At 41.6% G+C, this 23,880-nt stretch overlaps 2 protein-coding genes across 3 annotated transcripts; one reads left to right on the top strand and one right to left on the bottom strand.

The window, feature by feature from the left end:
* Positions 1 to 709: 709 nt before the first annotated feature.
* On the top strand, positions 710 to 15,322 carry cog4 (component of oligomeric golgi complex 4). Of its 2 annotated transcripts, none has more exons than XM_034112210.2 (19): positions 710 to 1,050; positions 1,788 to 1,870; positions 3,063 to 3,177; positions 3,434 to 3,608; positions 3,752 to 3,945; positions 4,524 to 4,629; positions 4,716 to 4,873; positions 4,955 to 5,013; positions 5,344 to 5,492; positions 5,578 to 5,696; positions 6,201 to 6,367; positions 6,467 to 6,632; positions 7,906 to 7,968; positions 8,535 to 8,648; positions 10,037 to 10,129; positions 10,208 to 10,291; positions 10,942 to 11,043; positions 11,305 to 11,433; positions 12,016 to 15,322. In XM_034112210.2, the coding sequence occupies exons 1-19, from the start codon at positions 916 to 918 to the stop codon at positions 12,148 to 12,150; spliced, it is 2,346 nt and encodes a 781-aa protein (XP_033968101.1). In that variant the 5' UTR covers positions 710 to 915; the 3' UTR covers positions 12,151 to 15,322. The 2 variants fall into 2 exon arrangements, with proteins under 2 accessions (XP_033968101.1, XP_033968110.1); XM_034112219.2 differs by having other exon boundaries at positions 711 to 1,050; positions 5,344 to 5,468.
* gnao1b (guanine nucleotide binding protein (G protein), alpha activating activity polypeptide O, b) lies at positions 14,297 to 23,308 on the bottom strand. The gene is made up of 8 exons (XM_034112258.2): positions 22,883 to 23,308; positions 22,683 to 22,725; positions 19,354 to 19,495; positions 18,006 to 18,166; positions 17,772 to 17,900; positions 17,534 to 17,663; positions 16,317 to 16,470; positions 14,297 to 15,943 (listed from the first exon to the last, which is right to left on the bottom strand). The coding sequence occupies exons 1-8, from the start codon at positions 22,998 to 23,000 to the stop codon at positions 15,756 to 15,758; spliced, it is 1,065 nt and encodes a 354-aa protein (XP_033968149.1). The 5' UTR covers positions 23,001 to 23,308; the 3' UTR covers positions 14,297 to 15,755.
* Between the last annotated feature and the right edge of the window lie 572 nt (positions 23,309 to 23,880).

The following is a 23,880-nucleotide window of genomic DNA, read 5'->3' as shown; positions in this document are numbered from 1 at the left end:
TTGGCACATGTAACAAAACCACATCATGTGACCTCAGGCAATAGCTACCTGCAACTCTCTGTGTGATCAGATGTAAAATGAGAGTTTACCCAACATGGCTTTATGTCTGCAGGAAATGATCAGACTTGCTACCAAAATGTATTGTTTTTATCAAGTCTGTTGTAAAAACTTGAACATTGATGAAAAAGATAGTTAAAGAGACACATTTAATTTTGGTTTTTCTATTTGTATACTTTTACTGAAGCATCATCTTAGTTCTTACACTTCAGGTATTTTGATTGGCAAGAAAATATTTTAGAGATAGTTAGATTTAATTTGAATTACTTCATGACCACGATTATGGATCTAATAATTTAGAGTATTTTGTTTAGAACAGATTTTCTTTTGAAGTTGGAAGTTGAAAGTGCCTTAACAATTGTATTGCTTTTTATCTTTCTCCTGAGTGACTTTGGAATTGTTCCTGGTAATACAAGTTGCAGATACATAATTATTTTGTATGCGGCCAGTACAAAATGAAACTCTATTCACCTCCAGTGTATTGGATGGAATTCACACTTTTAAAATAAACCCACTTCTATATATATACTGCCTATGAATGACAGGGATAATATTTAAGAACAGTAACGTACAGCGCATGCGTAGTAGGATAATTTTATAACCCAGAATTCGACTTCTCAGGTAGCGCTTCTGTTCTGAACACGCTCCACCGTTAACGCATGGTGAAAATGAGTGCTCAAGTTAGAGAAGGTAACGCAACATTTTACAGTCATGCTTAATCAAATTTCAAAATGGAGCATTCAGCGTTACTCCTCGGTATCCGACATTACACAGCGAAGACTCTCTGCCTGACAGGCTTGTTCCAGGGAGTACCTTAACACAGTGACGTTAGGTCCTGTCCTGTATTTGTGGCGGAAGATGGCTGACAGCGGATTCTTGGCAGCGAGAAGATCCGACTCTGGCTCTCTGTCCTCGGTCAGTATGGAGACCATCTCAGCGCTGACGGAGCTGGAGGACCTGGAGAGAGTTTACCGGCAGCTCTGCACTGAGGAGGTCCGTATATAAATCACTTTTAAAAGGCTGTTAGTTTGACGTGTACTGTCACTGGCTTCCTCCACGTAAACTTCCGGTGGGAGCTGCTGGCTCAAAACAAAACCTCCACGTTGTTAAATTATGGATAAATAAACATTAAACAATTAAGCTAATGACTTTAGCAGCTAGGACTACTGTTTAATCTTTTCTAAGCTGACTGGTCTGAGTTAACAGTGGGAAAATCCCTTTAAATCTGTCTTTGTTATATTATTTACAAGGATCCCAACATTAAACTAAATCAAATTCAAATGCACAAAGGCTTTTCATATAATATTAACAACATCGTTTTGGCCATGACATACCAGGCTCTTCCAATAATGCAACATGCTTTTACTTAACATAAAAAGAAAAAAAGGCAGCAGAAATAATGGTGCAATTTGCAGGAATAAGAAAATGATACATGTATAATGAAATACCATAGGGCTACAGTCAAATTTAAATACTGGGTATTGTAATAATATATAATAATACGTAACATAGGCATTGGCAATTGTTTCTAAACAAATGCAGTCCAGCACACTGCTGATTATGTTATGTTGTTGTCTTATGTCCTTTATGTAATATGTTGCACTGATGGAGGAGCTCGGGACCTAAGACTTTCATTGCCATAACTACACTGTAGCCACTGTGCACATGATAATAAAACCCCTTGAATCTTGAATCTTGAATGACATGTTGTGTTTCCTCCTCTGATACAGAAAGAAGTGGAGTCTGAGCTGGACAGACTGGTAGGGCAGGAGGGGAGTATTCACACAAAGATGCTGGCCCTGCAGAGGATGGGGTAAAGTTTATAAAGAGTAACTGATGATTAACATTGGTTACAACCACCAGAGTCTATAGAGGCATCTCAATACTCTTAATTTCCCCTCCTCGACTCCTATCCTCGACTCCTATCCTCAAGACTTAGTCCCGCCCACAGGAGATGCGAGCGGAGGACTCGAGGAGAGAGGAGGGGTAGCAGCAGGCGGTTAGAGAAATGAGAACTCCTCTCCTCTGATCAATCATTTTAAAGAGACGTCCATTAATGATGACCGGAGGCACAGCAGCCCTCTGTCTGATGGACAGATGTGTTCATGACGACTTATATATTTACTTTGATTCATTGACAGTGCTGTATAATGAGACAATAACAGGCTACAAATGCGGACATATACACACAAATATATTTATATAAATATATACAATTTAAAGTATGAGAGCACGCTCATAATAACGTAACACAATCAAAGACTGGATATATCCCCCCCCCCCTCTCTCTGGTCGCTGAAATGGGGAATTGAAATTACGGGCCAAAAGTTGTACAAGTATTAAAAGTAAGCATAGGACACCAAACCAACTGAGACCCGTCTGTCCGCCGCATCTACGCACTGTACAACACACACACACCTACACACTGTATCACACACACCTACAGCTCCTAAAGCATAATCAGGCTAAAGCCGTTGTGTATTTTATTATGTGAAGCACTAAATGGTCTTAGAAAAATAGCGACTCTTTGTTTGTAGTTATCTACTAAACTACAGCATACAAATACGGAAAGTAATGTAGGCCTGTTATAATGAGTGATATATATTTTACACACTGCTCTGCTTTCTGCACGGACCTCACAGCTGTTCTCGCTGTAGACAAAGCGTCACGATGAAAGCGGCTACTAAAATAATATCCAGGGGCTGAGATAAGACCGGCCGTGCATAACGCCTCCACCGTTCCCGGAAATGCATCCGCGGAGGAGCCGTGGAGGAACCATCAGTGTATCCTCGGTTAGAGCTCCTCCAGAGAGCCTCCGCGATGCTCGGTCCTCGATGTGCATTTCGAGAAATGAGATGTCCTTCAAAATGGCGCGCTGAAATTCCAGGTCACTACCGGAGGACCGAAGAGTCGAGGAGGGGAAATTAAGAGTATTGAGAAGCCTCTTTTGTTCTTTAAGCAAGAATCTTTCATGTTGTGCTAAATGTTGTCTCTGTTCTCCACAGGCCCAACCTACAGCTGATTGAAGGAGACGCCAGTCAGCTGTCAGGCATGATCACATTCACCTGCAGCCTGGCTGAAAACGTCAGCAGCAAAGTCAGACAGCTAGACCTGGCAAAGGTAAAGACCCACACTTTTCACATCCTAAAATACAGTATAATTTCCACACTGATAGAAATAAATGTGGTCAATCCACATAAACCCATAAACCTCTCACGTCACAGAAATGGGTGTAGTTGGAGTTTTATGGGTCCATCCTATTGTTGATAACATGGATGTAGACACAATATCAAAAATAGCCTCACAAAATGTTTAACTGTTGCTGATAGTCAGATCACAAACTGATTTATTATTGTATCTTCTTTTATTTTTGTAGACACGGCTGTATAACGTCATCCAGCGTGCCGATGATATCCTGGATCTGAAGTTCTGCACAGACGGCGTGCAGACAGCGCTCCGTAATGAAGACTTTGAGCAGGCTGCTGCCCACATCCACAGATACCTCTCTCTGGACCAGTCAGTTATAGAGCTGAGTCGGCAGGGAGACGAAAGTAAGAAGCCACAATTTCTCTTTTATAGTATACATTACACTGTAGTGGAGAAGTAACGTAACCTTTTTATGTCTCAAATCATTTTTGACATAGAATCTTTCAGATCTATAGTATTGTACAACACTGTGGTCTTGTCTCTGCAGGCAGTGCTGTGGATGCCAGTCTCGTAATGCTGCAGGAGGCCGAGCAGAAGCTGAAGGTCATCGTTGCTGAGAAGCTGGATGAAGCTGTCGCAGCAGTCGACCTCGCACAGGTGGAAAGGTTCTTCAAGATCTTCCCTCTGTTGGGCCTCCACCAGCAGGGCCTCGCCCGCTTTGGCCAATATCTCTGTAGTCAGGTCAGTTGTTACTTCCTATTAAGTACTTTGGTAAATCCTATGTACTCTGAATTGTTTGCTTGTAATACAACTAATACATTCCTGATCCTGATTTAACCTCTATTATATTATGTTAAAGAGTATCAGCTAAATACTTATATCAGTATAAGGTCCCAACCCTGTACTGTAGGTATGTGGATAATGTCCTGCTGCCTAAACAAAAAGAGTAAGCACTGTAAGTAAATCTGATGTTATATTATTGTTAGGAACAGTCATTAATTAATTAGTTGTTCGTGTGAGATTGTGAATTATAGATCCTGTGGGTTTTTTCATTGATTTTTCAGTTTTACGGATCATTTCAAAGCAAATATTGTCTTTTTAATAACAAAAGATTTAAAATGACAACAAATGTATAAATAGTCATGATTCAAACCACCAACACAAACAAGTGTTCTTGGACAAGATACATCAGCTAAAGGAAATGTCGAGTAAATTAATGGCTTTTCCAGTTTAGAAGACATACCCTGCAAAGCCATGTTTGTGTTTTGTTCCTTCGCAGCTAAGTTATGTCTCTTTGTTTCACACACATATTGTCACAGCTTGCCTCTAAAGCTGAAGAGAACCTGCTCTTGGCCACAGGAGGAGACCTGGGGGAGAAGAGAGCATCGCTGGTGTTTGCAGACACTCTGACGCTGCTGCTGGAGGGTGTGTGTGTGTTTGTTTGTTTGTTTGTTTGTTTGTTTGTTTGTTTGTTTCCTGGACTCCTCTCATGTTTGAATGTGTGTTTGCAGGTATTGCCCGTGTGGTTGAGACTCATCAGCCCATAGTGGAGACGTATTATGGTCCAGGCCATCTGTACACACTCATCACTCACCTGCAGCAGGAATGTGACCGACAAGCTCAGAAAATAGTCGACAAGTTCATCCAGCAGAGAGGATACCACAACAAGGTGAGCGTGTCCTCTGAACGGCGTGATGGGAGTGTTTTCCTGCAGAGCCGCACCCACTGTGAGCTTGTTTCCATCCTTTAGTTTCAGGTCGTCCAGAACAGCATGATGAAGAGCGTGCCGGGAGAGACGCTCGAGCCCAGGTAGGTTCAGCAACATCCTCTCAAGTCAGATAAAACAAAACACACTAATAAGAACTGATATCGATCAAACTTTCTAAAACTGTGAACTGAAGTATGTTATGCATTCATACCTGTCAGCAAGCAGCCCTTTTTGAAATAACGTCATTGCTAATTGTATTTAAGTATAAAGCTTCTTATAAATAGCGTTGGTTAACCAAACTAGATATTTCTCTGTGGTAGCTTTGCTGCAGTTCAATGTATTTCCAGGGTGAAGTACCCGGTGCGTGTAGAGCTATGACTTCAAAGTTGCTACCCCAACCCTTTTCATTGATACATCTCTCACATGGACAGGGAGCTGGACCCTGTGCTGGCTGAAGTAACTCTGATGAACGCCAGGGCGGAGCTCTACCTGCGCTTTTTACGCCGCCGCTTGCTGGCCGACTTCGAAGTTGGGGATGCTCAGAGCGTCACACCGGGTACACGTTGTAATGCATGCACAGGTGTTTCTTTTCTTAAACGTGGAGCTTAAAAGCCATTCATCTAAACTCTAAAATATATAATCTTTGGTACATTTTGAACTCCCAGAGCATCAGCAGAACGTGGAGAAGCTGCTGAGACACTGCATGCTGAGCCGGACGATGCAGGAGCTGATTGGCTACTATATCCCAATGGAAGAGTACTACATGAGGGAGACTGTCAACAAGGTAAATGACCTCGTCTCATACAGTCTCCGACAACTATATTGATTCTTTAACAATGATACAATATTAGCCGGCATCTGTGTTTTCACGTTGCATTAATGATATAGGATTGATGTTTGTTGTACCCATAGCACACCTGAATCTTTGCATTCTGGGTAATGTAGGACATAAAAATGGATAACGTTGCTGCTGCATGCTTCTGATTATTTTAGATAAACGCAAACTTATTTTGGTAGCGAATTATATGTAACATATTTTGCTCGTAGATGTGAGATTGATCAGATCCAAATGGTTTAATAAATAACAATCTTAACCTTGATGACCTTTTTTAGGAACATATTTGAATATGATAACATGTTGTGAAATTGTTATCTATGGTATGATAGTTCATTAAGTGTTCGACATTTAGGAAAAATGAATGCAAGGGTTTTTCATTCAGTAAATGCAATATCTTTCTAATCAGAGCGACTTCAATGAACTTGAAATAAAATGAATTCTCCTCCTCAGGCTGTGACTATGGATTCGTATGAAAAGGGCCAGCTGACATCCAGCATGGTGGACGACTGTTTCTACATCGTGAAGAAGTGCATCAGTCGAGCTTTATCCAGCTCCAGCATCGACTGCCTCTGCGCCATGATCAACCACGCCAACTCCGTGCTGGAGTCGGACTTCAGGTGCTCTCCCTCTCACTTACTGATGACTTTTCTAAAACTGTCTCTGTTGTTATTTTACAAGCCTCATCCATGTCTGTGCTCCTCCTGCCCGTGTTTCAGGGAGGTTTTGTATAACAAGCTGCGGCAGGGCTTCCCGGCCACGACGCTTCAGGACATCCAGCGAGGCGTCAGCAGTGCGGTCAGCCTGATGCAGAGCAGCTTACAGCAGGGGAAGTTCAACACCATGGGCATCGAGAGCGCTGAAAACGCCAAGGCTGCATTTCTGGTGAGCCCAACAGAAAACACAAACATATACGCTAAGCTGTGCACAAGGCTGGGTTACATTCGCTGGAGCAACAGCTCATCCCCCCTCTTGTGAAACACAACATGACCATCAGTGGTGGATAGGAACTTAGTATATTTACTTAAGTACTTTACTTGAGTTTTAGATATGCTTTACTCAAGTATTATCATTTCTAACTTCTTTATACTTCTGCACCTCAACAATTCTGAAGCAGGTCATTTTTTGAATACATTTATTAAACAGCTTTTAACAATTAAAAACGAATCATGTATAATTATAGGTAAAGATAAAACCTTATTGGAGTAACTCACAGGCTATCCTGCAGTAATGGTAACACAAAAGCTTCTTCTTTAGCAGCTGCTACATCAAAGAGATTAAAACATGAATGAATCAGTAATTAATACAATGACATATATATTATCCTGAAAGGGGCTGTTGTGCATGATGAGTACCTTTTTTCATTCTTGGCACTGTCAAACTATTTTGGTGCTTATACTTGTGTACAGTACTACACTGTGGTATTTCTACTTCTACTTTAATAAAGTAGTACTTCGTTACCCCCTGGTTAGCATGTCTTCTCAGGCCAAACACATGCTAGCTTCTTTAGCTTGTGACACGAGCTGCTGGCTGTGTTATTGGAGATTTGTTGTTTAGGTTGTGATGCATTTCAGTCAACACACAGATGTAAACGATGCTTTTTTATTCACTATGAGATGACAACTTGGTATGTTCAAAGAGAGAGAAAGAGCTAAGGGCGAGTTAAGCTGGGGGCAGGTGGAGAATTATGATGTCAAGCAACCATTTCCTACATGATTAATTTAATGGCAAGTATGCCTTTTTTCTCAGCAGCATAATTATTTTCAGAATGATGTTAATAACTAACCAAAAGTGAACATTTGAATCAATGGTAAATAGGCAGTATTTGAAATGTGTGAGTAGAGTTTGGATGAGGTTGCCCTTTGTTCTGGTCAGAGCGACAGCCCCTTAAATTGTCGATGCAGGAATTTAGCTGAGGAATACATGCATGAATAAGCTTCTAATTTAAGTGTGGTGAGTAGTGTTTTAATATTTAAAATGGCTCTTAGCCGAAGGAGGCACTACTTCAAAAACCTTTTAAACCGTTTGTCAAAAGATGAAATGGAATCAAGAAACACTTCATACAGGAGCTACCAGTTGGACCTATTGATTTAGAAGAGGAAGGATGGCTGACTAGCCTTGATCCTTTCCTGTCTCTTTTTGTCTTTTTCTCCGTCAGGTGACTCTGAATAACGTAGAGGTCTGTAGTGACAACATCACCACTTTAAAGAGAAACCTTGAGGTAAGTTTCCCACAAACACCATCCATCTCTGATTCTTCATCCTGTCCTCTACAGCTGACTCATTCCTCTGAGCAGAGGTCGCGTTAACCGAATATTTTCCGTCTATGACGGATTTTTTTTAACAATGACGGACAAATCTGAAAGCAGTCCGTCATTTTGACAGATTAGAACAAACTAGGAACAGCGCCAAAGTTTCCCCGCAGCGAGGCTCCGGTGTTATGCCGTGTTATGCATGCCCTCCAAAAAGGAAATTATACCGTTTCCAAACCTAACTGTGCCGTAGGCTACAAATCATTGAGATGTCTGTTTTGGCTTTACGCTGTGCACGCTCCCGCGAGGTGCAGCAGCCATGCATAACACGGCGCATGTGAACTATCGCGCCCCCCCCCCCCCCCCGTTGACAGTTCACGAGCATGCTCCCCCCCCCTCTCGTCAGAGTTGTGTAAAGGCCGACGGGTAATTCTGGATTTTGACGGAAGTTTTACGATCCTGTCCGTCAAAATGACGGGCAGCGAAAAAGTCTAGCGCAACCTCTGAGATGTACTTGTTTTCTCTTTGCCTCGCAGAACGACTGCTCCAAGTTGTTCAATCAGGTTCCCGGCTCCGGGGACCAAGCTAAGATTGAAAGCTGTTTGTCCGACCTCGTCAACACATCTGCCAAATTCAAGGATCTCTTACAGGTTGGACACACACACACACACACACACACACACACGCACACACGCACACACACACACACACACACACACACACACACACACACACACACACACACATTATTTCTGTCAGCTACTTGTTGTGTATTTATTTATATACATTGAAGGGAACACTTACATCAGTGTGTTTTTTAAATGATGAGTTTGACAGGCTAGTGTCCACAGCGAGGAAAACTATGTCTGCAGACATTGATCTTAAAGAGGCCCTATTTTGCTTTTTGGCTGTTCCCTTTCCTGATGTGTTGTATAGTTTTTTGTGCATGAAAATGGTCTGCAATGGCAGACTAAAGTTTCTCTCCCACCCCCCAGCCCCACCCCCTGCTTGAAACCCCTCCATTATACATACAACATAATGACATCACTGTGTAAGCGCTTCTACTGGCTAGAGCTCCAACAAAATTGACATGATAGGCTAAGGGGCGGGACATCTATACGAGTTGACAAATCACAACAGAGCCATCCAGCTAACCAATCAGAGCAGACTGGGCTCTGGTTTCAGACAGAGGGTGAAAAGAGGTGCTGCATCACAGGCAGTATGAGAAAAATAAAGAGCTTTTTGAACATTAAAGGTGGGGTAGGTAAGTTTGAGAAACCGGCTCGAGATACACTTTTTGTTATATTCGATGGAATGCTCTTAACATCCCGATAGCAATGAATATCTGAAGTGCTTTGACAAAAAATCCATTAAAATGTCATCAGTGGAAGCCGTGGTACTGTCAAAAGCACGACCAATCATCTGAGCCGGCCCGGCTAAAATAACTGGATGCCTACCTGCCTGTCAGCCTTCCATCTGTGCACAAACGTATGCCCTCATTGGTCATGTGCGCGTTCGTGTGTGTTGGAGGAGGGGCTCTGTAAGGAAGTGGCAGATTTTCTCCACTTGTGTATTTTCAAATTCTAGCGCACTCGAGCTGGTTTCTCCTAAATTACCTACCCCACCATTAAGGCATGGAGACATGTCACAGTAGAGGTGAGAAATAAAAATATGAACCTGAGTATGATATGTCCTCTTGAAGTCTTGTACTGAAGTGTTATTATCATAAACTAAAAGTATTCTCTAATCATTTCTAAGTTTTTCTAGATCTAATAATCCAAATCTTTACATTTGTATTTGTTTATTAATTGTATTACTTGATTCAAATGTATTTCATGTTTTGTGTTTTAGCTTTAACAGATGGCTACTAAAAAAACAACTGGTGTCGTTTTTCTGAGTGTCTCAGTGAAGGGTTACTCATCTTTCTGAGGACATTTGAAATTCAAAGCTATCACTGCCCGCTTGTACTAAACTAGTAGTTCTATAAAGCCTCTTTGTGGTAAAAGCTTCAGACTCTGATGAGATCTTTCTTTCACAGGAGGGCCTGACCGAGTTGAACACAACAGCCATAAAGTCTCAGGTGAAACCGTGGATCAGCAGCTTCCTGTCCATCTCTCACAACATCGAGGAGGTAACAGTCTCAGAGCAGAGAACCGGAATAAACCAGAGGTTATAAAGCATGTTGCAGTAACAGCTGGTGTCTTCACAGGAGGAGTTTAATGATTATGAAGCTAATGATCCCTGGGTGCAGCAGCTCATCATCAACCTGGAGCAGCTCATGGCAGAGTTCAAGGTACCTCGTCTGAGCAGCATTTCAGCCATGAAATATATATGTCTCCCTGCTTATGTTTTAAAGGGCCAGTTCAGGCCAACACATTTAAGCTCTTACCTGCAGTGCTATTCATCAATCTGGTGTGAGTTTTGACAGAGTATAACAGAACTAGAGGGCATTCAACCTTTGGTGCTCAAAGCACAGAAACAAATACATTTTAAAATCTCAACAGCAGAGTCTCTCACCAGAAATAATATACCGTTTTTGAAGATGATCCACAGTCCTTGATCTGAGCAGTTTTATGTATAAACTATCCTCTATATTGTATAACCACACAAAAGGAAGCCAGCTTACTTAACATTTAAGGCATTAATGTTTACATCTTGCAGGAGGTTGAGTGTATTATCTGTATTAATCAGGTCATGATGACTGAAAAGAGAAATAGCTTTTTCAAAGGCTTTTAGGCACTTTTAGCACAACAAGGTGAGTGGAATGCAGGTCAAATATATTCGAGACGAGGCAGACATCTATATAAGACCGATATCTCAAGTCATCTGCAACTACACCAACACAATGTAGATTTATAAATAGAACTATAGGTAAGAGGATAGGTTTGTATATGTTGATTTTTGGGGTGAACTGATTCTTTATCCTCTCTCTCTCCTCTCCAGACGGCCATGTCTGCTGTGATCTACGACACTCTGACCAGCCTGATGACCAGCTTGATATCTATAGAAATGGAGAAGACCGTCCTCAAATGCTCGTTCAGCAGGGTGAGTAGCCGGGCTCGGCCACAAGGTGGCGGCGAGCCTCCTCTGCAGCATATTGCATCACATCCCTGCCACATGTGACGAAAAGCCTCGAGCTATGATTTATTAATGAGTGCAGAGAGGCCTGCAGCAGAGGGCGCCTCCTTTTGTCACGAAAACATCTTCCTATTTAGAGCAGAGTGTTTTACAGGGGAGCTCTAAATAAATGTGTACACGTTGTTCAAACATAAAGTCCATCCACTGTTTCTGGTTCTTCTGTTGTAGCTCGGAGGGCTGCAGTTCGACAAAGAGCTTCGGTCTCTGGTGGCGTACCTCACCACCGTCACCACCTGGACCATCAGGGATAAGTTTGCTCGCCTCACACAAATGGCCACCATCCTAAACCTGGAGCGGGTAATTTAGATCATCTCACACACAGTACACGTCAATATATACATCAATATAATGGATCGTGTCATTTACACCCCATAGTGGAATGTCTCCTCGTACATATAATCAAGTAAAATAGATATTAGAGTTTCTTGTATTTTAGTATTTCCATAGTATGCTCCTTAATGCTTGCTACTACTGTGGAAAGGTGTATTCAACCACATTTATCTGACAGATGTATTTGCTAGTTACTTTACGCATGGGGATTTAATATACAGAACAAATCATGGTTTTATAAAATATGAAGCTTTGTCATAATGAGTTTTTCAAAATGTTTTATTTGGCTCTTTTAAATCAGGCCCATATCCTTTTAGAAAAACTGCTCCTTAATAAATGAAAACAGGGAACTGGTAACCACACATTATTGCATTAATAATAATAACTTGCTAAAATAATTTATGACAGCTATAACACTCACAGGAGTTCTGTATCATGAATCATTTCAATATTTTTAAAATACATTTAGCTAAAAATATTTTCTCAGAACCTTAAGTAAAGGTGTGAACACTGTTTCCTGGTTTACTCATGTGTGTATTTGTGCTGCAGGTAACTGAGATCCTGGATTACTGGGGGCCAAACTCGGGCCCCCTGACGTGGCGGCTGACCCCGGCGGAGGTGCGTCAGGTTCTCACGCTGCGTATCGACTTCAGAAGTGAAGACATCAAGAGGCTGCGGCTGTAACTCATTCACCAGCTTGTTAGCAGGGATCATCCTAAAACACCAACCTTGTGACGTTGGCAAAAAGACAAGGAATACATTTTTGTCTGAATGAAAGATTATCATCCTGGATATTTCAGGCAGGTTTTCAGGCTCCGTCTTCTCCTGCAGGCCGGCTCATGTCAGTCTGAACCAGAGTTACTGCCCAGATTGTAGATGTATGTTTTGTGGTTAAGGCGAGACACTAAAGGCAAACATCGTTTTTTCATGCACCGGTTTTGGGTTTTTTGATTTCATAACATGTTTTCTTTCTACGTACAAAATACACATTAAGTTGTTTATTTCATGTTGACTAATTAAGCTTGTAGATTTGTATATAATTCACTAAAAGCATAATGCCTCTTTTGCAGATTTAAACATAAAAGCTTCTAGTTTCAATCATATTCATATTCTGATGTAAATGGATTGTTAATTTTCATTTTATTCTTAAAAACATTGCAATTGCAAGCTTCTAGTTTCAATCATATTCATATTCTGATGTAAATGGATTGTTAATTTTCATTTTATTCTTAAAAACATTGCAATTGTTTTTGTATGACTGTTGACAGAAATGTAAAGTTTCCTTTGTAAATACACTTAAATATTTCAACTAAAAGAATAAGACGTGTAACTGGCTTCATTGAATGCTTTATATGGGATTGCTGTTTCTGGAAATGTTTTAAAATGATAATTGTTTTACCCCGTTCACCAGTAGTATCCCTTAACATGGATTATTCCACATAGAAGATGTGTAATATATGTGAATCTTCTCCTCAAAGTGTAATTAAAAGGTGTCGCACGGGGACTTCCACCGTCCCGACCTGTAGCCGGCTGAGAATAGAGGCGCTCTGGGACGAGGCGCTGTCAGTGGAACAGAGCAGTAATGAACGTCAGGCCCGTTAAAGTGACAGAAGCAGGTCACCACGCTGATCCACTCGTTCAATATATGAATAGCTCTTCGGCTGTGATGATGGAACACTTTTAACCTAATAAATCGAGAGCGGCTCTGATCCTCGGCATCAGCCACATTTCACGCAGCGCTGCCCTGTGGCCATGGAAGTCCTGTTCCCAAGCCTTTACGTATTACTGACACTCGACACACAAAGCTGTGTTCACTGGGCAGTGAAGCATTACAAGTGGACTGTTCTCATAATGTTCAGCCTAATTTCACGGTCTGACATTGTTTCCTTGCTCAGATTAAATCAGGTCAGTGTGTGTTTAAATGTTTCCGTGAACAGTGCAGTTTGTCAGCAACCCTCTGCAGTGGTGGAAAGAACATTTAATTGAGTACAAGGAGTGATTGATTTTTTTTATCATCATGTGTCATGCATAAAAATAATGTTCCCTGCCCAAAGCTTACAAAACATTGAGAAAAACCAGGAAAGCAAAACACTCAAATGTATATTAAAGAAGTAAAGCATCATTGTTAAAGCTGAAGACACAGAGGCAGACAATAAGCATTAAAAAACATTTATTTATGACAGTGCACAATAATGTTTCTGGATTTTAAACTGACATTTAATATAGATATTCTTAGTTCATCATAATAAAGACAATACAGAAGAAAATATTTTGGATTGTCAATCTTTTCAAATGTTCACAACCTGTGTTTTAAAATCTGCTCATTTTGAGAGCCAGATGAAGGATCTGTTCAGTTAAACGTGCAGCTAAAGACCACTGACTCCTTATGGTATTGCTAAAACTTAAGATTTAGAGCGATAAATGTGCCTGAGTATTATTTTATTTAATGTCTATTTCTTTCAGTTTTCCTTTGTCTACCTCCCCAAAGCACCACACATAAAAGTGCAATTAATTTGCCATAAAAAACAGATACAACTATAAAAAAACAAAGTAAAAGATGAATTTTACAACAAGTTATTACCAAAAGTGATGTGAGCATAACCATCCAGTTATATAATATCATTATGAAATGGGCCTTTCGTGAAGAATGATTATTTTTACTTTCGGTACTATATATTGATCCTATCCTGTAGTTTTAAGTAAGATTTTGAAGGTGTGACTTATAACTTTTACATTACACTGAAATAATAATGCTACTTTCAGAGTTCTTCTTCACAATTGTGATCTTTTCCTCCGTCAGTGTAATGAGACTCGAACACAAGCAGCAGGAGTCGTTAGGAAAAGTGTGGCTTTAATGTAAACACAACATTCGATTGGCTCAGCACAAACATTCCACATGAGAGCAACCAATAAACTACCAAATAGGATGGGGGGTGCAGCACAAAAACATTCACAGTAAAAAAAAAATCTGGTATAATCATAATATATATACAGTACGGTGCTTTTAAGGTGAAAATGGAGATAGGATATGGGACTGATATGTGATAGATAAAGAGTATACGGGGGTGGGGAGATAAACTTCTGGGTGCACAGGTAAAAATGGAGGGCTGTACTTGTTTCTGTGTAAAGAGAAATGTGACAGACAGGGTGGGGGGGTGGGGGGGTGGTGGTTGTTCCCTGTTTACTGATCAGGGGAGACGAGCTTTGGGAAAAACTCGGAGCTCCCCCCCCTTCCTCAAATGATATTGTTCTCGTGCAGTCTTCTACTTCTACACAGATTCACATCGAGGGGTAAAGCACCACACGGAGAACAAGATGTCATTGGAAGGCTGCTTTCTACCCTCCGAACAGGTGGCGTGTACCCCAGTTTCTCATTCAGGAAATAAATATGTGGCACGGGATTTCAAGAGGAGGCATGTAGGGCATGAGGCTAAAATAAATAAATCATTCGATGATAATAATCTGCGATAGTGTGATTTCATTTTCCTAAACTGTCCTTCTCAGATGGTTGGCACCGATGTGAGGATTTTAAAATGTATTTTTTAAAGATATCATTGGCTGGATTCCTCACGCTACAGGAGGCCAATGGAAATGGGCCGCCACTCTGAAGAGAAGAATCCTCTCTTTCATTATGTTTAAGAATAAAAAGAGAAAACAGAGAGTGGAAAAGACCTGCAGGCGACTCAGTCATGTGTGGGTAGTAAGGAGAGGGGAGCTTTGTCCCGTCTGAAAGTTAAAATAGCCTCCTTCCCCACCATGACCCTCAGCCTCGAGTACAGCACCTCCCCAACTTCATCAACATCATCTCCACCTTCAAACACACAGCAGCTCTTCAAATGCAGCACAACAGGCTAAATTCAGGACAGATATCAATGCCTTCAGACTTCTACATCAAAACATTACATTAAGAAAGGGACAATTAGTCCACGCTGTGTTTAAAAATGACATTGCACACTCTTGAGTTCTGCAAAATCGAGGCTCTAGCTGAATACAACCCTGGTGCCGCCCCCTTCTGATCCTCCCTGGTTGTTGACACGGTCATCAACGAAACATGAAACATTCAGCTCAAAAACACAATTTTTTAAAAAGACAAAACTGGGCTTGTATATTGAAATCAAAATGAGAGGGAGGGAACAAATCATGGCGATAATCCGGTGTGGTGTCGGACGGCAGCTCTTTGGGTCCATTTGGACGTGTAGAATTACATATTTATGTGTTTTAAGTATCATCAAAATTATCATTATTAACACCTCATACTCCCCATGACAACCCCTGTGCTTGGCCAGGCCTCAGTATAAGCCACACCCTCTAAGGTTGTTTGCAATAATGATGTCAGTGACGGCATCAAACACTACCTGGATGTTTCCTGTGTCTGTGGCACAGGTCAGGTGACAGTAGATCTCCTTGTTGGGGGAGCGGTTCTTACTCTCAAACTGAACCTGAATATATGCAGTAGCATCGTCGTAAGTATTAGCACCTGCAGACAGAGAGAGGGGAAAGCATGAAGGAACAACATTCAACACTATTTGCTTGTACATCTCTGCTGGAAAATTGACCAGCAAGGATTAAACTAATAATTGGTGAAATAGTAGTCGTAATCAGTTCATCTTTTGAGGAAAAATAGATGAATTTACTGTTTTCAGTCGCTCAAATGTTAAGATGTCTGTCTTGTATCTGTGAATTATCTAATTAAACTGAATATCTTTGAGATTTGGACTGACTGAAGTCGTTTAAAGACATCACCATGGAGACCAAGGAACTGGGATAGACGTTTTATTTTATGGATCAAACGTTTAATTTAAAATGAAAATGATACTTATTGTGTAGCTCTGCTTGAAACCAAAGCTCACCTGTGTATTCTGGAAAACAGATCGTCAGCGGTGACTTCTTGATCTTATCACCGAACAGATCCTTCTTGTTGAGGAAGAGGATGATGGAGGTGTCGATGAAGAACTTGTTGTTACAGATGGAGTCAAAGAGCATGAGCGACTCATGCATGCGGTTCTGTGGGAACAATCAATATGTGGTTGTTGTGAGGAGGAGAATAAAAGCACAGATCAAACTACATCACAACTGTTTACTTAATGTGTAACAGATGAATACCAAACCTTTTTTTATTTAGCCACGTTTTTTCTATTGTGATCTAAGACATTTTTAACATGAGAGACCTGTCCAAGAATAGCACAACACAGATTCAACAATGATCAAATAAGACATAAGAACAGTAGTTAAGAAATACGCTTTTTTCAGTCTTTAGATCCATGTAGAAGTTGCAGGGAAACCCTCAAACCTGTCCTTCCTAGTTCATTTCTATGGAAAACAATTAGATCGTTACAAAAGCACCCTTTTTATTGAATGTTACAAAAAGAAAAAAGAAAATTTGGTTTTATAAAAAACGGTCCTGAAATAGGATCCGTCTACTGTTGCTGTGACGGGGTTTCCCCTCTCAGGGACATTTGCTCTATTCACATCAAAGACAGGCCACATCTAAAAGTGTCGTACAGTTCCCAAAGCCCCAGGAGACTAATCAGATATTCAAATGTGAACATATCATCTTCAAATATGTTTGAACCGACTTGGGTGCAGAGCGAAACACTGACATCTGTGAATTAAGAGAATGCATTTTTCAATCTGTAACAATAAACATTTAAGATATATGTTCAGGCATATGTCTTTTGTAGACATTAAACCATTAAGTTCCTTTAAAAGGAAGACTTCAATATTCTCTTTTGGTTTGTAGAAAGTAAGAAGATGCCGAAAGAACTGTTCAAGAAAATCTTTCCTGAATTATTGATGCTGTAAGGAAATGCCTTCTCTATTTGCAAGTTGTTTAAAAAAGCATCGTTTTGAAGACGAGTACAAAATAGTTTTATGAAAATGAAAGCTGGAGATAATAACATTTAGCTTTGTAATTGTTATGCTAATGAGGTCTAAAGTTAGGATGTCAATGCATCAAAGGAAAAAAACATCCAAGTGATTTCTATATTTTATGAATCCTAAAAGCAGAACACTTAAATATCAGTTGACACAGTGCTCCACAGGGATCCGCTTCATGAGTCACACTTACAGTCGTTTCATCTTCATGGAGCACCTGGTCGTATCCACTCAGAGCAACGCAGAAGATAATGGCGGTCACGTCTTCAAAGCAGTGGATCCACTTCTTCCTCTCTGACCTCTGACCCCCCACGTCAAACAGCCTGGAAACAAGAGCAAGAAGTCAATTCAGACCTCAGAGCTGTAATCCCTGAACCGAATCATGCAGAACAACAAAGACCCCGTGGGACGCCATTCTTCATGCAGGCTACCTGAAATGGAGGTTTTTGAAGGTGAAGTGGGTTTCGACGATGCCAGTGGTCTTCACTCGGGTTCTCAGGATGTCCTGCTCTGTGGGCTGATAGTCCGGCGCCCCGATCCGGTCTAGACTGTCCAGGTAGCTGAGAGCGAGAGGGACAAAGATCAGGTACAATGTGGATTAGACGACTGGTGGTGTGGAGTTTCTTTGCAAATGTGGGTTCTTGTCGTCCTTCAGCTTCACTCACTATTGAGCAGAGTCGTTGAGTTGGTACTCCCGGGCGCGGCTGAAGCACTCCTGCAGGCCGGCGTCGGCCCAAACATGCTGCATCGCAGTGAGAAGCTCCGCAGAGTACGGCTCTGTGTCCTCCATACGAGTGACCACATCACAGATCAGCTTAGCATCCGCCTGCGCAAACACATTTCATTAGATCAGGGAAAGAGGAACAACATTATATCTGTGGGTTTGATTTTATTAATCCCAGGATCACTTTTAACTTTAACAACATTCATAAAATAACTCCTCTAGATAAAGATTGAGTAGGAGATAAGTCGTTTATAGTCAATTTAATCTTAAATTACAATCGTTGTGCTCTTTGGCGACACCTATGGCGATAAGCAGTAGGCTAATTGGCAAGGCGGTCTTTTAGCTTTTTTGTATTTTAAAATGCTTTTTGATTCAAGTATCTTCTATAGTCGCGACTTTTTTCCCCATTTCTTTTGTACAGCTAACGGCCACTAGGGAACCTCCTAAATCTATGGATTTTACAGGTAAAATTAATCACCTTTAACACTATGGGCTCTATGACCGGTCCGCGCCCGCCACCTTTAAGCGGCGGGCTCCAGCAGGAAAAGCTGGAGGCCGGAAAAGAGTGAGACAGGTAGCGCGCCAAAGTAAAAGTGGAACCGAGAGACAGAACGAGAGCAAGACAGACGGACAATTTAGCTGCTGCGGCTTATATGCAGGTGCGCTTTATAGTCCGAAAAGTACGGTACCTACAAAAAAAATGAAAGGCTGTTTGGAAGCAATCATACGTCAGAAATGTTCCAACTTGTGATAAAGCATACAATGCACACGATGTGCAGAACAGAATATTTCAATAGCCAAGAACAGACATGAAGGTGGACATCAGATTTATATAGAAATAAAAATAAACTTCATGAGACCTGCTTTAGCAATAGGGCTGAGAAACACGAGAAAATATATAAAGATGTTGAATAGTGTTACTTTAGATTCCAAACATATATATTAAAGTAGTGCATGCTAGGTATACCACTCAAATACAAGAATCGCTTATGGAAGAAAAGTAACGTTTTTTTCATTTTATTGAACAATTGAATATTTCACTTAGGTCAAAATGCACCAACAAAAGCAAAGTACTTACATTTTAAAGAGCCGTTTCCTAGAGATGCATTATCTTTAACGATGTGTTCACTGCGCAGGTTGACATTGTGATGATGATGATAAATAAATGATATGCTGTGCAGCCCTATTCGGCAAGAACACGTTTCAACCCCTACCTACAAATACAATCTCCGTTTCTCTTCAGTTTGTCGGTAAGAAATTCTACATTTGTAGGTAAATATGAGACTAACTTTTCTATCCTTGTCTCCAAACTCGATGCCCAGTGAGTCCATGGCTCGGAGGATGGCGGCCAAGCTCTGGATGGTGTTGCTGTAGACCACAGGCTTATACTGCTTCACATCATCCCCAGAAAAGCCATCTTCGTGGATAATCCTGCAGGCGCACACAGATATGAACACAAAGACACAGGCGGGCACTAAAGGGAATAAGTCACACATGTCCATATGTTCCCGCAGACATAAATAGATTTTTCACAAATAACATGTTCTGGCTTTTTCTTTGTGTGCGTGTCAGAGGTGATTCTTCACATGAAAACACAACACATGTATCTTTAAGTCCCATGCTTTCTTCCTATCATCTTTACCTATAATCTTTAGTGTGTCGGGGTATAATGAGCTGGAATTGATCATGTTCTCAGTCTGTGTGATCAGTAATTGGACAGTAATGTGATATTTAAGCCATTCATAATTTATGATGTGCAATGGAGTGGAATCAGTCAGAGCACTAATCAATCACACCATGCAGAACCTCACTGTTCCATCCAGCAAGTTTCACTCCTCTTATAATCTGCTCCACATCACATCTTCCTCACCCGACCTCTTGGGCATTGAATCTATCAAATATGTCAGTCTTTTCTTTCTGACACGTTTGAAATGCAGCTTCTCTTCACCTCCTGAGTAAATGAGGGAGGATTTTTTTTTTTACCTCCATCGGTGCTCGTTATGAATACATGTTTACAGCAGTGGCCACCTCCATCAGCATATAAACGAACAGTTAAATGAAATATAACACTAACCTTGAGAAAGAGAGGAACAGTTTCACACAGCAAAGAGCAGTAAACTAATGATTCATTTGTATTATACATTCCTGTAAGGATGAATTGCCCTGTCTATCAGAAAATAGCAAAAAATGCACATTACATAACGTCATTTTATACAGCTCAAGCCAACATCTAGTCCCAACACCACTCCAAAACACAAGGATCGTTAATCATTCATCATGTAAGACAACACAAACAAGATGTCTGCTTAACAATATGGCTGAAAGGGATTTTTCAGTTATGAGAATATTTGCAGATGACAATAAACAAAGTAATCAATCAACTAATTGGGGCTTTGGTCGGGGTGAGAGACTTGTCAGTTTCCTATTTTTATTTTATATTCTTTGCATTCATTGTTTGCAAAACTCCTGTGATCAACACAGGCAGAAGTTTAAATGTACATGATGTTACATCTTCAACTAGCAATTGTATCCATTATTGATTCATCTGCAGTTTTTTTTTTGTATTCATCGATTAATCGTGTGGTCTTTAAATAATTAATGTCAGGATTTAAAAGTGCTCTTTGCAATTTCCCAGATGCCAAGATGACACAGCTTCAAATCTTTGACTTTGTCTAAACAACAGTCAAAAGCTCACCGTGTATATAATAGAGCAACGAGAAAAGAACCAGTCATTTCTGTGAATGTTGCTTTATAACAATGACTTAAACGATTAGGAGGTTATCAAATAGTTGCAGATTAATTTTTAATTTAATGGACTAATCGTTTCAGCTCTATATGACTACAGTATGCTCGACTGATGAAAACCTGGCCGATCAATCGTAGTGACTGAAAACGTGTAAAAATAGACACCATGACATTTCAGCAGCTCTTCATCACCCTCATGAAGTTTCTTATCGTTATTTAATGGACACTTTCAGATCTGCTGCAATGTTTCACTGTAAATATGGGTACTGATATGTTTTCATTACTATTAAGTGGATCCATCTCCAATCTTATGTTAATTTGATGTATTCTACTTCATCTGCTTTTAATCTTATTTGTATTATCTACTATCATAGGCAATTGTGTTTTATTCTCCATCTAATTTGCCATTCATATGTAAATCTGAATATATGTTCCCTTGTTGTAAAGCACATTGTGCATTTTATGAAAAGGTGCTAATGTTGTTTATTATTATAATTATTATATTACCTTTATAATCCATACCCAAATCTACTTCATTAATACATTGTCATGCTATTTTACTCAATTATTACATTTTCTGGCCTATTGATGGTTTTTTAGAAAATGTGTATTGCAGGCAGCCTTTATGATTAAAACACACACACACACACACACACACACACACACACACACACACACACACACACACACACACACACACACACACACACACACACACACACACACACACACACACACACACACACACACACACACACACACACACACACACACACACACACACACACACACACACACACACACACACACACACACACACACACACACACACACAGCAACGGAAGTGAAACTACATCAAGTGTAGTTTCACTCTCAGTGCAATCATAAAACCAACACAGCCAGGCCTGCATCACACAATCTGAAACTCTAACCCTTTTATACTGCACACACACCATGATGATGATGATGTGTATCGCAGCTAAACTGTACGACACACCGTGTGCAGAAACACATCCATCTGCTGCCTGCTAACGTGCAAATACACCCTTACTCGTAAACAATATTTGGGCGAAGTCTCTTGTGTTTAGGGCCCAGGAGTGAGTTATGGAAAACCAGGCAGGGACCACAGGGAGGGTAATGAAGTGAAGGGAAGAGGAGGAAGCAGAGCATGCGGGGAGGGAAGGAGGGAGGGAGGGCGCAGTCAGTGCACTGCAGGCCGTGATGCGCGAGCAGGACGGAGGCAGAAGAAAACACTGGGGGAGATGCTCCACAAGAAAAAAAAGATATACGACCGTGCCATTTCCCGCACTGAAACATGTCGAAACTTAACTAAGAGGTTTCGAAAAAAACAACAACGGTGATTTAAAACATCAAAGAGTGATTTAGCTTAGACAGGGAGGCGGTTTTAGCAGCCATATTTCTGCGTAAATCCGCTTAATAGGCAAAGTACTCCCGGCGATATCGGGCACTTAAAGCCATTAAGATTAAAAGCAGAGGTATTCACTAATGGAGCTGTAGTGACCTCAATGTAATTCACACACACACATACACACAAATGCACTCACACGCACACGCACACATGGACGCGCACATACACAGAGGAACAACACCCACATATCCCCAGTAGTCGTACACTCCCTGTAGCGAGGTAAAAAAAAAATGAAAGCCTCGTTAACTAGATTTCAGCACCCCAGCAGTGGACAGCACCGGGACTCACCGGCCTCTGTCCGTCTGCAGGAAGCTCGAATCACCGGGGCTCTACGGCCTCTCCAAACATGGCGGCTCAACCTGCCTTAGCACTGATATGGGAGGCGCAAATCTCGGGCCTTTTACTCCGAGGGGGGTTAAAACGAGCAAAGAAAGACACACTTACTTCATCTGTTTGACGATGGTGCTTTTCCCGGACTCTCCGCCGCCTGTAAAATAAAACGGAGGGCACAGTGAGAGCCGGCAGAGAAATCAGTACCACGGAGAGCACCTCTCCCCGCCCCATATGCAGCCCCGCCACTAACCCCCCTCTCGCGGGGCCGCCGCAGCAGCACCGGAGGCCCCACGAGGAGGCTCTTCTCTTACCGAGCAGTAGCAGTTTCACGTCCTTGGCGGCCACCGCCCCGTCATCCTTGAGGTTCCTTTCGATGGCCTTGCTCCGGTCCAGAGCGGCGCGCTCCTCGGCGCTCAGTGTACATCCCATGTTTCCAGGCGAGTGAGCGATCCCGTGGTCTCTCCTCACCCACTCTCTCAATCAGCGCGTTGTCTCTCGGCTCTCCTCCCCGCGCTGTCCGCTACAGCATTAGGCCCGGATTGAAACAGATCCGGGTCCCTTTTCTCTCTTTTTCTCCGTAACTCTCCGTGTGTGCCTCTCTGCGCGCTCCGGATCCTCTCTCAGAGGGGGTTGGGGGGTGGGGTCGTTGTGCTCGAGCCTGCGGGGCTGGGGTTGTTGTTAGGTGGGGAAGGGAGGCTCTCTCTCTCTTTCTCTCCCTCTATAGGGCGGCGCTGGTGATGGTGATGACAGCGAGCTATCTTTCCACGAAGGCAGCACAAGGGAGGGGGAGAGGAGGAGGGGGGGGGGGGGGGGGCACGAGAGGAGAGGAATAAGACGAAGGGAATCAGTGCAGGCTGCGCGAGACTCACCTAAACGCTTACGTCAGAGCAGCCGGGGTTTTAATCACGTCCTGTAGCAGATTATTCAAATGAAAGAGTTTAATGGCAAATGCTGCCCTCTTGTCTCTTGCTATTAGTGCAAAATGTGCTTTTGTTGAAATTGAAACGCCTAAATACCAATATCACCGTATTAGACAGAAACGGATGTAATGCTATACAATGGGCGGTTCTAGGAGGGGGGGGGGGGGGCGGCAGCAGGGGGCCAATGTTAGAGGTTGGACCCCCCTGTGCCCCCCCCTGAAAGAATCATCTGACAATACCATTTGTGATACTGTTGCAGAACTGTGCTTTGACTTGAGCCATAGTTAAAAAGGATGATTTCAATAATGTCATAACATGTTCATAACTACAACAATCGAATTTACTTCCCAAATTTGATGTGCCCACCATGTTAAAAAAGAATAACACCC

The sequence above is a fragment of the Pseudochaenichthys georgianus genome, chromosome 3, assembly GCF_902827115.2.
Source record: "Pseudochaenichthys georgianus chromosome 3, fPseGeo1.2, whole genome shotgun sequence".
Lineage (NCBI taxonomy): Eukaryota > Metazoa > Chordata > Actinopteri > Perciformes > Channichthyidae > Pseudochaenichthys > Pseudochaenichthys georgianus.
This window is presented reverse-complemented; position numbering and strand designations above follow the sequence as displayed.

Bases quoted from the DNA above. Each gene is read 5' to 3' on its own strand.
- gnao1b (XM_034112258.2), bottom strand. From the start codon at position 23,000: ATGGGATGTACACTGAGCGCCGAGGAGCGCGCCGCTCTGGACCGGAGC. The intron at 22,726-22,882 runs GTAAGAGAAGAG...TTTATTTTACAG, and splicing joins CGTGAAACTGCTACTGCTCG to GCGGCGGAGAGTCCGGGAAA. The intron at 17,664-17,771 runs GTAGCCTGCATG...TCTTGTTTCCAG, and splicing joins TTCAAAAACCTCCATTTCAG to GCTGTTTGACGTGGGGGGTC.
- cog4 (XM_034112210.2), top strand. From the start codon at position 916: ATGGCTGACAGCGGATTCTTGGCAGCGAGAAGATCCGACTCTGGCTCT. The intron at 5,493-5,577 runs GTGTTTCTTTTC...TTGAACTCCCAG, and splicing joins ACGTTGTAATGCATGCACAG to AGCATCAGCAGAACGTGGAG. The intron at 11,434-12,015 runs GTAATTTAGATC...TTTGTGCTGCAG, and splicing joins CCATCCTAAACCTGGAGCGG to GTAACTGAGATCCTGGATTA.